Raw genomic sequence first — 17019 nt, 5'->3', positions numbered from 1 at the left:
AATATGTAGCTGGAGGGTGAAAGGAGACCTCATGGAGATTCCTTCATAGCTGTGAAGGTGAAAGGTCCCCTGTGCAAGCACCGAGTCATGTCTGACCCTTTGGGGGGGTTCTGCTTTCGCGACATTTCCTTGGCAGACTATAGCAGGATGGTTTGCCATTGCTTTCCCCAGTCATCACCTTCCCCAGCAAGCTGGGTACTCATTTTACCAACCTCAGAAAGATGGAAGGCTGAGTTGACCTGAGCCAGCTACCCGAGAACCCATCTTCCGCTGGGATCGAACTTGGGTCGTGTGGAGAGTTTCGGTTGCAATACTGCTGCCTACCACTCTGCACCACACAAGGCTCATAACTACATAAGTGAATTGAAGCTAGTGTGCATTTAGAAAACATCATGGGGGGTATCCAAACAGATTTTTAACCAGCTAATTTATCTGAGAATGGGGATACCTCTGGACTGGGCCATCAATTCCCTGAAAAATTCTGATTTGGTTTATTGATACTCTTGTGGGTAGTCTGGTTGAGGATGATAACTTGGAAGTCAGTCAGCAATTTTTCCTCTGTTTCTTGGGAGCTTTATTTTCTACCCCCTAGCACACAAATACACATAATATGTTGTCATCTGCCTCTATGTACATGGTAGTCTTCAACCCTCTGCAAAGTAGACAAGCTACATTTTATCTCTTTTTATTGTGACTGTGGTTGTAGCTAATGAGAATTTCAGAGTGGGTTTGTAAACTTTTATGAACAGGAAAATCAGCTAGTGATACACTAATTAAGATTAAAATTAGCACAGGCATAATCTTTAACCATGGACAAATATGGAGAAATTGTCACAGAAAAAAGAAAGGTTGGAAATTGGATTAGGAATATTGCATCTGCTCTAATTCATCTAAACCAATATATAGTTTTGATACTATTGCTGTACCATTATTTTTAACTGGAAGTAGCAGTATTTGATATTTTGAGATTCCTATATGTCTAATAGCCATATATTTTCAGCTCCATACTTTTTTCTGGTTTATATTTATATGATAAAAAATACGTTGTAAGATGTATGCTAATTTGGCAACTAGAGTAAGATAAAACACATGGAAAGTATTTCTAAGAAAAAGGATTACCTTTAGGTTTTTGCAATATACTGCAAAAGTAAGTGTTGCACATTTTTAAACTTGTTTTTCACAAAGACATAAAGAATCTTTTTCTCATGTTAAAAAAATGCCAAGTTCAAAATAAACGCTTGCTGTTGTTGCACATGCCCTTAGGGTCAAACACCATTTGATGTTGCTGATGAGGGATTGGTTGAACACTTAGAGATGCTGCAGAAGAAACAGAATATGGTATGTTCTGACTAGCCCTTTTAATTAAGTAATTTTTGTGCATCTCCTTATTTTGATTTCTTAGGTAGTGGAATGCAATTAAGTGAGTGTTTTGTGATAGTTGCTTATGAAGCATAAGTGTTGACTGAAGTGGTTTATAAATATCAACATTAAAAATATCACAGGTAAAATTACTTTTTGGATGGATGGATAGATGGATGGATGATCACCAAGTTGTTTTCTTAGCGACCAGATAGATAGATTTTCTCCATGACAGTCTATCCCCAACTTGATCCTTCAGCTCTTCCAATGGTGCACTCATCACCACTGTAACTGAGTCCATCTACCTTGCTGCTGGTCTTCTCTTTCCTTCCACCTTTTCTAGCATTAGAGCCTTCTATAGAGAGCTATATCTTCACATAATACGTCAGAAGTAGGATAATTTGAGCCTGGTCATTTGTGTCTCAAGTGATAATTCTGGGTTGATTTGTTCAATGATCAATTTTGTTTTCTTGGCTGTCCACAATATTCTCAGGAGTCTTCTCCAACACCAAACTTTACAAGCGTCAGCACTCTTCCTGTCTTGCTTCTTCAAAGTCCAACTTTCATTTCCATGAGCGTCCCAGGGAATACCGTGGCTTGCACAATTCTGATCTTTGTAGGTATAAACACATCACAGCATTTGAATATCTTTCCCAAGGCCTTCATGGCTGCTCTAAAAGAAGATGACTATGAATTTAAGATGGCCGGCCTCTCAAGGAAGTGTACCTAGAAAAAATATATAAACATAGATGTGCAGTGCTCAGTTTCCCTACCTTGCCAACTCTAGTTGATATCAGTTCTGAAGATGTTTTGGCAAATGTATACAATATGTATACATACATATGTATACATATACATTTGCCAAAAATCATACTTCTAAAAATGGCAAGCTCAGGACAAATATGCATTATAGAATTAATATCTATTTATTAAAAACAGACATCTGTTACATAAGATTATAAAATTAATTCTCTTATCTGCTCACCCAGAGCCACTCACAGTCTCACAGAGAAACCACTTTCATGCACAGAAATTCACAATTTGCATTCCTCCTCCCAGCAGAAAAAGGAAAAAGGAAACAGGATGGAGGTGGGCTAAGAAAGAAGTATAGCTTTATAGGGAAAGGACACAGAATGTGAAGACAAAACTAGATGGAGATGAGGGGAGAGGAAAAAGTAACTGAAATAGCTAAAAATATGGCTTTTCTTTTTTTCTCTTTCTTTCATTACAATGAAAGAAAGAGAAAAAAAGAAAAGCCATGTTCAGCTATTTCCAAAAGGGTTAAAATTCACTAGATCAGTGTTTCTCAACCTCAGCAACTTGAAGATGGGTGGACTTCAACTCCCAAAATTCCCCAGCCAGCATGCTGGGAATTCTGGGAGTTGAAGTCCACCCATCTTCAAGTTGCTGAGGCTGAGAAACACTGCACTAGATAAACAGACCCTCCTAAAAGTTGCCTAGTTTTCAGAGAGATCCATATTTTTCAGCAGTGGTATCTATATCCATTTTCCCATTAGTTTGTTTTCATAGGGTTGTCTATTTTTCTTAGGAAATGTAGGATCTCTCCCCATTTCACAGGTAATTTAAAACAAACAAAAAAAAAACCCCAAGTACATTACTAAAATGATAAACTAATTCTGAAACTTTTTCATTGAAGAAGAAAACTTGGAAATATAGTAATAGTGGGATTTAATAATGAAAAATTCATTTCTACAAAGGAGTAGAGATCATTTTTCCTAAGAATCCTGCAACCCCTCCCTTCACCCATGTGTGTGTGTGTGTGTGTGTGTGTGTGTGTGTGTGTGTAGGGCAGGATATAAATTTACCCAATATAAATAATAACTTGTTTTAGAAGAATCCAAACATTTTTGTTTCAGTTTTTCTTCAGAATAATTATGCATGAAACATGAAAATCGTATTGCTAGGAAGAGGGATAGCATATTTCCTAGTACAGTAATTGAATGTCCTCCAGCTTTTTGTTACCCTAGGAACTGATCCAGTTCCAGTTTATGCCATACTTATAATGCTTATGAAAATATGTTAAGGTGACTGTAGAGCTGATTACCAATTTATATAACCAATTACCAATTTATATAAATATTGACAGTCCAATCTGCCTTAAGGTTTAAAATGTAAGGTTTGTAGGTTGAAAAGTAGTCAGGAGAAACCATAGGGGTGATACAGATAGTCTATGACTTATGAAGGTTCCTCATCTGCCCAGTCAGCTTCTTTTCCCTTTCCTTAGCTCTTTTCTTTGGCTAGACCAGGGAGCATTAACATTTAAAAAACACTTAGTTTTGCTTACCAATTTGTCTCCTGAATGTTTTATACACACACACACACACACGCATACAGACACATATGCATATGCACACATACATATCAGAACCTGAAATATATATTTCAGAATCACACACACACACACACACAGACACACACAGACCCTTCCGCCTGTTTAAGCTTTTGACTTATCCCAGTTCCAATTTTCAAAAGCAGCTTATTATGAGGCACAGTGGTTGGGCTAGAATTTCCTTGATTTGTTGTTGGGAAAGATCCTGCGTGGTTGTTTCATATATGTACCTCAGTTTTATACATTTCTCATAATAAATTCTCACTACCTGAAACAAAAATGAAGTGCTCAGAAGAGTTGCAATTCTGCCATTTGCTTATATTGACATGCTAGACAATTAAATTTATCTGCCAGAGCAGTAATAGTTTATTAATGTAACTTTCCAATTACATTTTTGACAGCTGCGTAGTGAAGAGTCGAACAAGTTAATTGAAGCTGATATGAATGGGAAAGTTCAAAGTGGACTTTTCAAAAAGTAAGATTCTCTGTCCAAAATATTTTGGTGTTGATTGTGGGATTTGATGTTAAATTAATGGGGGTGAAGGAAGTGAGAGCCAGTGGTTGAAGCATAAGACTGGAATCCAGGAAACCTGTTTTAGTTCCCACTCAACTGTGGATCTCATGAGGTGCTTTTTGGCCAGTCATTACTTCTCAGCCCAACCTACCGTACCAAGTAGTTCTTAAGAGGAATAAAGTGAGAGGAGATCCCCATATGTGATGCCTTGAGCTCCTGGAGGAATAAAATAGAATATAAATGTATATAAATATAAATATAAAGTAGTATAATTTAATTTGAGCTTCTAAAGTTCAAAGGCCTAAACAGGATTTTTCATTTGATACTATGACTATGCTTAATTTTTAATGCTGTTTGATTGAGCAGTATTCTGTCACCAGAGCTGGAACTACTTACGATCCTTGCTACTGAATGTCAGTACTCTGCTGATGTGATTCCAAAGAAGCTGGCCAAGTTTTTTTAAGCTATTTTTTTCTCAAGTAACTTTCTCTTCCTGTCCCATTATATTCATAAAGCTATATACTTGTGATACTGAATTGGAGGCCATGAATTTTAATATGAAAGGAAGTAGTAAATCACTTTACTTTTCTGCAGAAATGATTCTTTTGGGGGAGATGGGCGGCAACGAAATTTGAGAAATAAATAAAAATAAATAAATTTGGTTTGTAGCAACCTTACATTATCAATTTCTTAACTGCACTGTTTAGTTAGTTTGCTCTTCTGTTGTTCTAAATACTTTTCTCTGTTTTTACCTCAGCAAAGAGAAGATTATTTATGAAGCAGACACTGTGAAATCCTTAGAGACGGAAGAGGAGAGCAAGGAATCCAGTAGTTCCAGCTCTGAGGAAGAGGAAGAAGCCGAGGAAGATGAAGCTTCAGAGTCAGATACTGAAAAGGAGGCAGGTAATGTATTTAAAACAGATATTCTTTTCCTTCTTTAACGAGCAAGGGAATTCTATGAAGCTGCACTGTTCTTCAAGTCATTTTCAGAACCTTTATATAAGCCTACAGTTTTAGACAGTCAGTACAAATACAGACTGTTGCTAGTTAAGATGGGTAACAATATCTTGCAATGTGAAGTCCCTGTTTTTATGATTCAAGACAGTTTAGTCCATCCCATCTCCCAGTTTTCAATCTCTGCTTTTCTGTACCTTCCAATTCAGCATTCCATTGCCATTAAGCAAATTTAAAGCTGTTTGCTCCCCCTTGAGAGTTTTTTCTTAAGACAGTGACATTGGTCATATTTAACCCAGTAAGTCAGTAATCTAGTCTACTCTGTTTACTAGTAGTTCTGCCAGAACACAATCACACTAACTGGATCAAGAATCACCATTTGTGGAATACAAAGTATAAGGAGATGCAAAGGGTTTTAAAATACTTTGACTGTAAACTTCACTAGATTTCCCAGTTGAATGCAGAAAAAACTGTTCCAAGTACAGTTGTAATCGAAATTATTCAACCCCCATTGCAAATCAGGTTGATTGTCAAAATGTACAGACTTTCAGCTGTTTGCAATGAACAAATCAAACAAAAGCAATTGAAATAGCAAAACACAACAAATGCTTCAAGCGGTGTCCCCAAATTCAACTGAAAATGCAACTTATAATGATTTCTCCAGTCTCAAAATTATTCAACCCCTTCATGGCAAGCATCTTCAGTACCTAATAGGGCACACTTTTGCTGTTAAGACCTGCTGCAAACGAGATGCATAGCCAGACACCAGCTTCTGGCAGCGTTCCTGAGGAATCTTAGCCCATTCCTCATGAGCAATGGCCTCCAGTTCAGTAATATTCTTGGGTTTACATGCTGCAACCGCCTTCTTCAAATCCTACCAGAGATTTTCTATGGGGTTCAAGTCAGGTGACTGTGATGGCCACTGCAGAATCTTCCAGGACTACTTCTGCATCCAAGCCTTAGTGGAATTTGAGGTATGCTTGGGATCATTGTCCTGTTGGAAGGTCCAATGACGCCCAAGCTTCAGCTTCCTTACAGATGGCATGACGTTTTCTCCTAGGATTTCCTGATACCTCAATGAATCCATCTTGCTGTCCACACGCTGCAGGTTTCCAGTGCCAGAGGATGCAAAGCAGCCCAAGAGCTTCACTGAGCCACCACCATGCTTAACTGCAGGCAGAGTGTTCTTTTCAGTGTATGCTTCATTCTTCTTCTTCCAGACATACTGCTGATCCAGCAGGCAGAAAAGTTCCAGTTTTGTTTCATCGCTCCACAGAACAGAATCCCAAAACTTGTGTGGCTTATTTATATGATTTTGAGCATATTGGAGCTGACTTTTCTCATGCTTTTGGGTCAGTAGTGGTGTACGTCTTGGAGTTCTGGCATGGGAACCTTCTGTGTTTAGTACATGCCTTACTGTGCTCACTGAAACCTCAGTGCCTGTTGCCACCAAGTCTTGCTGCAGGTCTTTTGCAGTCCCTTGAGGGTTTCTCTGTTGTGGGAAAAAATAGGACGAAGGAACACTATGTATGTCTCCTTGAACTTCTGAATAAAAAGGCAGGATACAAATCCAATCAATCAATCAATCAATCAAGTATCAATAAGTTCTTAGAGAGTTAGAAATTAGAAATTGAATATATTAGGATACTAGTAATATTCTGCAGAGGAGTTAAAATATCATTTTAATATTAATTTTAGTAACAGCCCTTCAGAAACATTAGTTAGGGAAACAGTAATTTATCTAATACCATTTTATGCAACATTTAGAATAAATGCTGGATAATGCAAACATATCTATATTTTTTATAACACAACAACAACAATAATTTTAAAAATATTTTTATATTACAGTATATCAGCTCAGTTACCCAAGGTTAGCTCATTTAAAGGTCCTTCTCCTGTAAGCTAGAGGTGAAAGCCAATAACAATTCCTGAATTGTCTAGGAAAAATGTAAGACATAAGTATAGAATTGGGGAGTCTTTTCTTATCATATATGTGATAAGGGGATCTGCTCTCCTTACAAACCACAAGTTAAACATAAGCCAGCAGTTTTATGCAGCTGCTTAAAAGGCAAATGTTATCTTGGAATGCATTAGCAGCAACATCAGGTCAAGTAACTGTTCCATTGTTGTTTGCCTTGGTCATTTGCAGAACTTGTTCAGCTCTGGACACCCCAGTTCAAAAAGGATAGTGACAACCAGAAACAAATTCAGAGGAGAATTGTTAAGATGATGAAGGATCTGGAAACCAAGCCCTATGAGAAATGGTTAAGGGAACTGGGTACATTCAATTTACAGAAAAAGATGATTGTAGTGAGATATGATCACAGTCTTCAAGTATCTGAAAGGTTATCACACAGAAGAAAGAGTGTACAGTCTGCATTGGCCCAGTGGACAGGATCAGAACCGGTGGATTAAAACTACACAGAAGGAGGTTCAGGTAAGGCATGAGGAGAAAGTCCTGACTGTATAGGCCTATACAGTCCTATACAGTCAGAACTTTCTCCTCATGCCTTACCTGAACTTCCTTCTAGGGTTCCATGAGAGGTCACTAGGGGTTCCCTGGGAGATGCATGATTTATTTAAAAAATATTTCAAATTTGGGCAACTTCACATTAAAGAGGTAAGTTTCATTCTTTATTTTTATTTAAGAACACTATTACTGCATATAGACAGGCCTACACATGAAACGAATATAATAATTTTTTAACTTCTGACCTATATTTGAGCTTGAATGTGGAGGGATTCCCCGAGACCTGAAAAATATTTCAAGTGTTCCTCCAGGGTCAAAAGGTTGAGAAAAGGTGGTATAGGCTGTCAGCCAGTGCAACAGGTTGCCACATGAAGTTCTAAATTCTTCAGTAGAGGACTTCAAACAGAAGCCACATGGTGAATAGTGAAGACATATGGGTTTAAAGTGATTTGCAGAAAATATGTGGCTGCTATGATGTCTAAAGTGACAAAATAATTAGTATAAAGAGAAAATTAAGTGCTTTCATATAATATGAATTTCTGATTTGATCTTAGGGCCTTTGCAGATTTATACAGCTGCAAATGGTCAGAAATTCTATATTTTAGTTGCTTTCCAAAATCTCAGTGATAGTGCAGTTTCTCAGAGTTTAGTATTAATTTGTATTAATTATTTTTGGTGTATTCTCTAAAATGGTTACAGACATTCTGTGAGTTTTTACTGGATTGTTGTCAAGGAGGTCATCTCTCCTTCTACCCCCCCCCCCATGCTTTGGTATTATTATAATTTAAAAGTCTTGAACCTACAAGGATTACAGATGACATTCAGATTACAGATATCAAGGAAAATTAATCAGCAGTTAATCAGGATTCTTTTTGTATACATGCTTTTCTTAAAATATATATTGGCAGTTGTTAACTATATTTCTAAATGAGTAAAGGATCACTGCATAGACAGGAATCAGATGGAGAATTTGAAATTGCATAGAAAAATGTATAGCACATCAATTTCAAGGTGTTTATTCTTTACTGTCTGACATGGTACTCTAAAAGTTTACTGAAGACTATAATTATTGATAGAGAAATTACTAATGGTGATATGTTAACACTTCAGAAATAAGCTAATACAAGAGTGTTTTGGTGGTCATTTTTTGCTTGAACACTGTAAAGAGTTTAGTTAAATGCTACAGGTCTGATTGTTTCAAATCTACTGAACAGCCATAATTTAACATATTTCTTCACATAATAATGATTGTTTGCAGCAGTGCCTTCTTTCAAAAATTACTCAGCTTCCTTCACTTTTCTTCAATACATTATCTGCTGTTGAATGCATGGTGGTGCTCCATAAATTTAGGAGACTTCACCTTCATTTATGGAGGGTCTAACTACATATTTTTTCTAGATTAAAAATTGGAAGACAGCCCAGGATATATTGCTGCAATACAGCATTATACCAGGATTTTGTACTATTAATAGTACTATCAGAACAAGTAATTACTCATCAAAGCAAATGCAGTATTATATCTAATAGCAAAAACTTACGGTAAGGATATACAAAATTTGTCAGTTCCATTCCTGAATTGACAAATTTGCATATGCCTAAGCTTGTGAAATGCTGGTGCTACTTGTCACCTTAGAAAATTCTTTGCTTCTAGGCAAGTAGATAAAGTAGTCAATTACTTTAGTAAAAGAAACATACGCTTCACTTAACTCTTGAGGTCTCTTTTTACCTTTGAGTTAAGTAGTATCTGGCTGGCCAGTAATTAGTGTTGACACCAACTTTCAGAAATACAGCATGATAAATGCATGCATGCCAGAACTTCTTGCAGCTTCATACTGGGAATTCACATTTCATGATGCGTCTCCTGAAATAGCACTTTTAGTATGAAGGCTTTAATATGTTTTTATCGACAAGATCAATCAGAAAAGTGGTAATAATGTGATTTGCGGTTTGTAGTTCTTTTTGGTGGGGGTGGGGGTGCATATACACCCGATTTTGGCATTGCGATTTAGGCATTTTTGCTTCCACCTCTTATGATAGGATGATCTGTAGCTTCTGCATTCCCAGAAACTTGTGCCTGACAATGCTCTTACCATCTACTGCCATCTGGATATAATGTACAGAACATTTGGGCTTAATACTTCCTTAGTACTTGATGTTTAGTTTTTTCTAAAGGCTTGATAAAGGTCTCTTAAGCACAGAGTTCAGTCTAAAATAGACTGAGACAAAAGTACACATCCCAGAAAAAAAGTTCCATTTCATTCAAGCACAAATCTCAGAACAAGTTTAAAATGGTATTTTTTTAACCATACATTTATTTATTTATTTATTTATTATTTAAAGTTGTGTCACCGCCCATCTCCCTCAACGAGGGACAGGCGTAAATGCAGGGACAGCAGTTCTTTTATAAATCAGTCATGGCCTATATTAAAGTAGTTTTACACTGTTTAAATTGGGTTCAAAGGTCTTCAGATTGAATGAATGAATGTATTAATTCCTCATTAACTTATCTAGCCCTTTCTAAAATTATGTGTGGAAAATCAGTAGGTGTTGTAGAAGCGTACTGTTCCTCAGTGATGACATTTTGTTCAGACTATAGGACAATGGCTTTTTAAACATATACTGCTTAGCTTACAGTAAGTCAGATGGGCATACATTTTAACTGCAGCAATTTAAAAAAAAATGGGGCTAGAATGTTAAGAGCACATCACTCTGTTAAATCTAGAATTATTGTAGAATGTCTGCAAGTCTTTCATCCGCTGTCTCCTTTGTCTTCCTAGAGAGCAAAGAAGAATCTATTGCTAACCATTCCAATCACGAATCCAGAATTCTCATCACAGAACAAATACCACCCCCAGAACATAACACCTTTACTATGGCTCCTGCTAGAAAAGTAAGTAGATATTGACTTAAAGTAAATGGTTAGAGGTTTAAAGTTATAAACCTATAAAGAATGTCTTCTCAGTAAATTTTATTATTAAGTGGAACTTACTGTGTGTAAACATTAAAAGAATGAAGCTATGTTCTATTCTGAAAAAGCATACAGTAGTTGTTAAGAACCTGTTGCAGTCCTGCAGTGAATAAACTTGAAGTACTGACTTTGAGCTGATCAACATGTTTGAATGTATTTGTTTGGTTTTGAACCGAGACAGTTGTTTCCTGTCCTTTTACAGTTTAATCAGCAACACAAAGCCAGAAACATAGTGTAGTGAATGTTATGCTTATTTTGCATAAACTTAATCTTTATACAGAAATACCAGACTGCCGTTTTTTGCAATTGGTAGCCTATATGGCTCACTGCCTGCATTTCTTTTCCTCAAAAGTGATTTCTGTATACAAGCCTGTATACGTGCAGTATGTGCAATATAAGTACATTTCATTAAATAGGATTTTGGTTTGAATGTATGGTATTGAGCCATTTGTATGAACGTAGGGTTTTAGTTAAGAATGTTCTTCCATCTTGGGAAATTATTAACTATTAGATGAAGAAAGAGTGGCTGTGTTTCCATGTTATTGCTCTTTGGAAGCTATACAGGGAATAGTGCTTGGAATACAGCGAGAAATTTATTTATTTATTTAATTTTTATCCCGCCTTTATTATTTTTATAAATAACTCAAGGCAGTGAGCATACCTAATACTCCTTCCTCCTCCTATTTTCCCCACAACAGCAACCCTGTGAGGTGGGCTGGGCTGGGCTGAGAGGGACTGGCCCAAGGTCACCCAGCCGGCTTTTGTGCCTAAGGCAGGACTAGAACTCACAGACTCCTGGTTTCTAGCCCAGCACCTTAACCACTAGACCAGACTGGCTCTCAAATTTGCATAACTTTGCAGTAGACTATTTTAAAACATGTAGGAGCAACTATCATTTGCCCTTTAGATATTTGCCAATTATACTCAACTGCCATAAACAAGAGATGACACCTCTCTGAGTCAGTTACACAGAAGAAGGCTTTGGAAGCTACTAACGAGTGGGAGTCCATCTGAAAAATGAAAGGTTTGATTGCTGCGAAGAACTGAATAATTAAAACATCTCACTCCCCTGTATTAATTAGTAATTAATGAAAAGTCCAATTGTAGCTAAACTGGGAGATAGTTTTAGCTAGAGTACAAAACAGAAAGACCACAGGCATCATTGTCAAAACATCCTATGACTGTACTCTGCAGTTGCTGAGAATTCTGCATGAGCTGGCCAGTGCTCGCTCCCTCTGATCCATAGGGAAATGGAAAAATCAGCATCCCACCAGTCCCCTGCCTCCAGTTTTTGCCCTTATGTTATGCTTCATTTGTTTAGCAGGATGAGGTTTTTTCCTCTTTTTTAAAAAGCTACTCACTGTGGTGGGAGCTGCAAAGCTGCTGCTCTGTGAATTTGAGGACATTTTGACACCATTCCAAAATCAGGGTTTATTTATACAGAGGTGGCATGAATTGTTCCAAGTCTGTTTCAAATTAGATAAGTATTCTTTAAAATATCATTGATAATCAAAAGATAAACATTCTGAGATTAAAGTTTGAATTTATATTGGTATTGCCACCTCTTACAGATTCTTTATCCAGTAGTAGAGTATGTGAGACATGTGGCAGTGGGTATTACATTCAACCTCCTATTTACTCAGAGGTCATGAACAAGTAACATTCTATGAACGTATCGTACAAGATTTATTTTTAAGGAGACGTGTAAAACAATATTTTCCATAAATACAGAATGCATGTGTAGCTTGTCACATGGTCTTAGCAGACTCTTTTTCCCCCCTTTTGTTTAAGATATGCTAGTTACTTCCTTACCCTTTTTTCACTCTGTACAATTGTCAACTATCTTTTTTTCTTATTTTCCTTTCTCTTTCAAAATTCTCTTAGCTCCTGCCTTCTGTTTAAGGAAGTGGCCAGTTAACTATTTATTCATATTTTAACAAAACAATTTTAGACACCTTCCAGACACTACATTAGCTTAACCAGTGGTTTATAATTTCAGGCACAGCTTTGACTTAACAACTACAGTAAGAGGGGAGAGTCAAGGACTAACAGGCAGACTGAAGTGGGAATTCTTGCTAATGGAAAATGGCCTGCTACAAAACAACAGTGCTGACAGGGTTACATTGTTTTTGCCATAGTTTCCAATGGACTGCAACAGAGCTGGCGGTTAATCACTTTTGCTGGCCAACATTTATAACAGCATTTGGCCTTACAGGAACATTATGGGAGGGGTTTGAATGCTGCCTGTGGAGTGGCCCATAGGAACAGAAAAGCAAAAATGGAAGTTGACCATTCACCTGAATCTTTACCAAGACATTTTACCAGTTTGCAGATTTTAGTACGTCAGAATCGGTATATTTCCTTATGTCCCCATGACCTGCCTTCTATGTCTAATATACACCAATTGTTTTTAATGTTATTTTGAATGATGGCCTTTCTTCCCCAATATTTTAATTAACTTCCTGAGTGATCATGATCAGAGCACAACTCTAGACCCCTTTCAGTCAGGTTTCAGGCCGGGATACGGGACAGAGACTGCATTGGTCGCACTTATGGATGATCTCTGGCGGGAGTGGGATGGAGGGAGTGCATCCATCCTGGCTCTCTTGGACCTCTCAGTGGCTTTCGATACCATCAACCATGGTGTCCTTTTGGGGCGGCTCAGGGGATTGGGGGTGGGTGGTGTAGTTTTGCGCTGGTTCACCTCCTTCCTCCAGGGCCGTTCCCAATCGTTGATGGTAGGAGAGGAGAGATCAAACCCTCGACCCCTCCATCGTGGGGTGCCGCAGGGTTTGGTTCTCTCTCTTCTCCTATTTAACATCTACATGAAACCACTGGGTGAGATCATCCATCACCATGGGATGAGGTATCATCAATATGCTGATGATACCCAGTTATTTATCTCCATCCCAGGTGAAATAAGTGATGCAGTCTCCACCCTCTCCAAGTACCTGGGGGCTGTGGGCATCTGGATGGGGAACAACAGGCTTCGGCTGAACCCTGGTAAGACGGAGTGGCTGCGGATTGACGGCCCCTCAGTTTCCAGGAAGTTGTCATCTTTGGTTCTGGATGGGGTGGCCCTGCCCCATTCGGAACCAGTGTGGAACCTGGGGGTCCTCCTGGACTCGCGACTCCTGCTCGGAGAGCAGGTGGCAGTCGCGGCCAGGAGGGCCTTTGCACACTTTCGGGTGGTGCGCCAGCTATTCCCATTCCTGGATTGAGATGCCCTCCGAACAGTCACTCATGCCCTTGTCATCTCCCATATAGACTATTGGAATGCGCTTTACATGGGGCTACCCTTGAAGAGTATCCGGAAGCTTCAGCTGGTCCAGAATGTGGCTGCGCGGACAGTTATCGGTGCTGTAAAATCAGCCCGTGTGACACCATTGTTATGCAAGCTGCACTGGGTACCAGTTTGCTTCCGGGTCCAATTCAAGTTGTTGGTTATTACCTTTAAAGCCCTACATGGCATGGGACCAGGTTACCTGAGGGACCGTCTCATCCCCATAACATCGACCCGCCCCACCTGGTCAGGCAGAGAGGGCATGCTACGGACCCCAGCAACAAAGGAATTGCATCTGGCGGGGTCCAGGAGGCAGGCCTTCTCTGCAGCAGCGCCTGCCCTTTGGAATATCAGGCCTCTGGAGTTGAGATGGGTTTCCTCGCTCCCAGACTTCTAGAAGAAATTGAAGACCTGGTTCTGCCGCCTTGCTTGGGATGGGGAGGGTAACAGCTCCACCTGGGGGTGGTTGATGCCATAGCACCCCTATTGATCGGGATTCCATCTCCTTTTGGATTTTATATTTATTATCTTATTTTTGTTTTTAAAACTGTGACTGAGGCTTAGATGTTTTTATTATCTTTTTTATTGTAAACCACCCAGAGTCCTCCATTGGGGGAGAGGGCAGTAATATAAATCAATCAAACAAACAAATAAATAAAATCTGATTGTGATTCATACTCTAGATTCTAGCCAGGAACACTCTCGCTATTTCTTTTTCATGAACAGACTTCTGTTTAGAGATTGACTTAGGCAGGCTAAATCAGCAATTTTCCAGAGTCCATTGGAGTTGGGCGGTCAATACATTTAATAACAATAATAATAAGTTTCCACCAGTCAATCGAGGGACGCGGTGGCGCTGCGGGTTAAACCGCTGAGCTGTCGATCGGAAGGTCGGCGGTTCGAAACCACGCGGCGGGGTGAGCTCCCGTTGTTAATCCCAGCTCCTGCTCACCTAGCAGTTCGAAAACATGCAAATGTGAGTAGATCAATAGGTACCGCTTCGGCGGGAAGGTAACGGCGTTCCGAGTCGTCATGCTGGCCACATGACCCGGAAGTGTCTATGACAACGCCGGCTCTAAGGCTTAGTAACGGAGATGAGCACCGCCCCCTAGAGTCGGATTCGACTGGACTTTACGTCAAGGGAAAACCTTTACCTTTACCTACCAGTCAATCTAATCTAACTGTAGATTATCCAATAATAATAATAATAGTATCATCATCATCACCACCACCACCACCACCACATAAGATTTGGAACCAACTCAGATTTAAAAAATGGCTTACCATGTGACATCCAAAAACTACCAAACAAAATAATTCAGCCAATGGGCTTGTGGCTATTTAGACACTAACTGGATTATAAATTAATCTACTACCTCTGATTTATTTGACTGATTTTGAAATGTTTGGTAGAGGTTGAACTTTTAGCTCAAATGTAACTATTTACTGGAACCTAACTATTGTTTATAGTGCCTCTCCTATGTGTATTATAACTTGTTTTGAATGAATCAGCATCTCACTTCTAAAACAAAAAAAATGTCATAGTACTATATCTAAACAAGATTGATTAATGCATCAATTTTAAAAAGCATTAACATGGACAAATTGACATTTTAGTGTGGGTGTATGTATATGTGTGTGTATATACACATTTTTGAATGTAGGTATATTTTATATGAATTTAATTAGAAAAAACTGGTATTTTGGTACTATCATCTTGACGTTTAATATGCAATTGTTTTTGTCATTCAGTAGAATGGCTTATCCTAAGAACGTACACTTCCTTCTCAAGCCAACATGCATCCTGCAGATCCCCTTTGCAGTAAATTTAAAGCATTATGTGTGAGGTAGGAAGGGAGCAGTTCAGTTGCACAAGAGGAGACAAACTCTTAGAGCTGAAAGGGGCCATTTGAGTCCAAGCTGCTGTTCAGTGCAGGAATCCAAGTGAAACATGGCTGGCTAAAATCTGCTTGAAGACATACAGTGAAGGGAACTCCTGTCTCTCTGGGTAATTGGTTCACTTGTTGACTGCTCACTCTCATAATGTTGAAATTAGTTAATTGGGAATTTTCCTATTATGCCCTCAGAACACTCTCTCTGCCATCTTTTACAGTGTAGTCCATTGCTCAATAAGCCTGAGGAACAAAAAGATGAATCACCATCATCATGGAGGCTAAGCCTGCGGAAAACAAGCAGCCAAAATGCACTTAGTGAAGACAGCATGCCTTGTGACACTCTCAAAGAGAAAGGCAGCTCCATCTATTACTCTTCTTCAACCCCTCGGATTTCTGCACTATTAGATAACCAAGAGAAGGTACGGAATAATTTGGCTTCCCTTACTTTGAAATCCATGCTTTGTAAACTAAAATAATTCTAAATAACCTAATTTCTGTTTTAGTGGTTTGTTTGTTTGTTTGATATAGTGCTATACTTGTTAACTAGGAGAGTTTAGGGTTTGGTTTTTCTGTCATACAGAGCTTGACCTTAACTCCATTTGGGGGGTGAAGCCTATGATGGGATGTTATCTATCTTCTCTCTCTTTTCTCTTTCAAAAACATTTTTCTGCACTCTAAATTATGAACACAGACTATATTGATGCTGATCTTGACCATGACTAACGCTGTTCACAGTTTACTTCTAATTCTAATTCCTCTGTGGATTGATTCAGCTCTAATGCCATTGGTCCTGGAGAAGGCAGTGATATGCTCTGTTTGAAAAAGCCATTCCTGGATCCAGCTGTCCTAGATAACTTGTAGTTGGGCTCCAACTAAAAGGATTCTGGATGAGATATATCTGTTAAGGTCTGACTATTGATCACACCTGTGAATGACCTGTGGTGGGACAAGGGGGGATGAGGCACCCTCCATATCCTCTTTCAGTGTTATTGGGGAAGGAGAGGTTGAGCCCTTAGGCACTCTAGTGTGGGATGGTCCAGGGTTCTGGCTTCTCCCCATCTTATTTAACTTCATGAAGCTGCTGGATTCATCAACTAGTTTGGTTTTTGTTTAAAGCATTGGACTTGGAATGAAGAGAACTGAGTTCTAGGCCTGCCATAAATATGGAAGCCAAATGGTAACTTTGGGCTAGTCACTTTTTCTCAGCCTTAGGAAGGAGGCAA

General features: G+C 38.8%; 1 protein-coding gene across 5 annotated transcripts in view; it reads left to right on the top strand.

Moving 5' to 3' along the window:
- The window catches only part of PPP1R12B (protein phosphatase 1 regulatory subunit 12B), a 147209-nt gene that overhangs the window by 25952 nt on the left and 104238 nt on the right, over nt 1-17019 (top strand). For all 5 annotated transcript variants that reach the window (XM_063297366.1, XM_063297364.1, XM_063297365.1 and 2 more), the window contains exons 6-10: nt 1264-1338; nt 4111-4184; nt 4981-5126; nt 10428-10540; nt 16015-16215. In XM_063297366.1, the coding sequence (XP_063153436.1) occupies nt 1264-1338; nt 4111-4184; nt 4981-5126; nt 10428-10540; nt 16015-16215 (609 nt within the window). The remainder of the gene's footprint in view (nt 1-1263; nt 1339-4110; nt 4185-4980; nt 5127-10427; nt 10541-16014; nt 16216-17019) is intronic.

The sequence above is a fragment of the Candoia aspera genome, chromosome 3, assembly GCF_035149785.1.
Source record: "Candoia aspera isolate rCanAsp1 chromosome 3, rCanAsp1.hap2, whole genome shotgun sequence".
Classification (NCBI taxonomy): domain Eukaryota; kingdom Metazoa; phylum Chordata; class Lepidosauria; order Squamata; family Boidae; genus Candoia; species Candoia aspera.
This window is presented reverse-complemented; position numbering and strand designations above follow the sequence as displayed.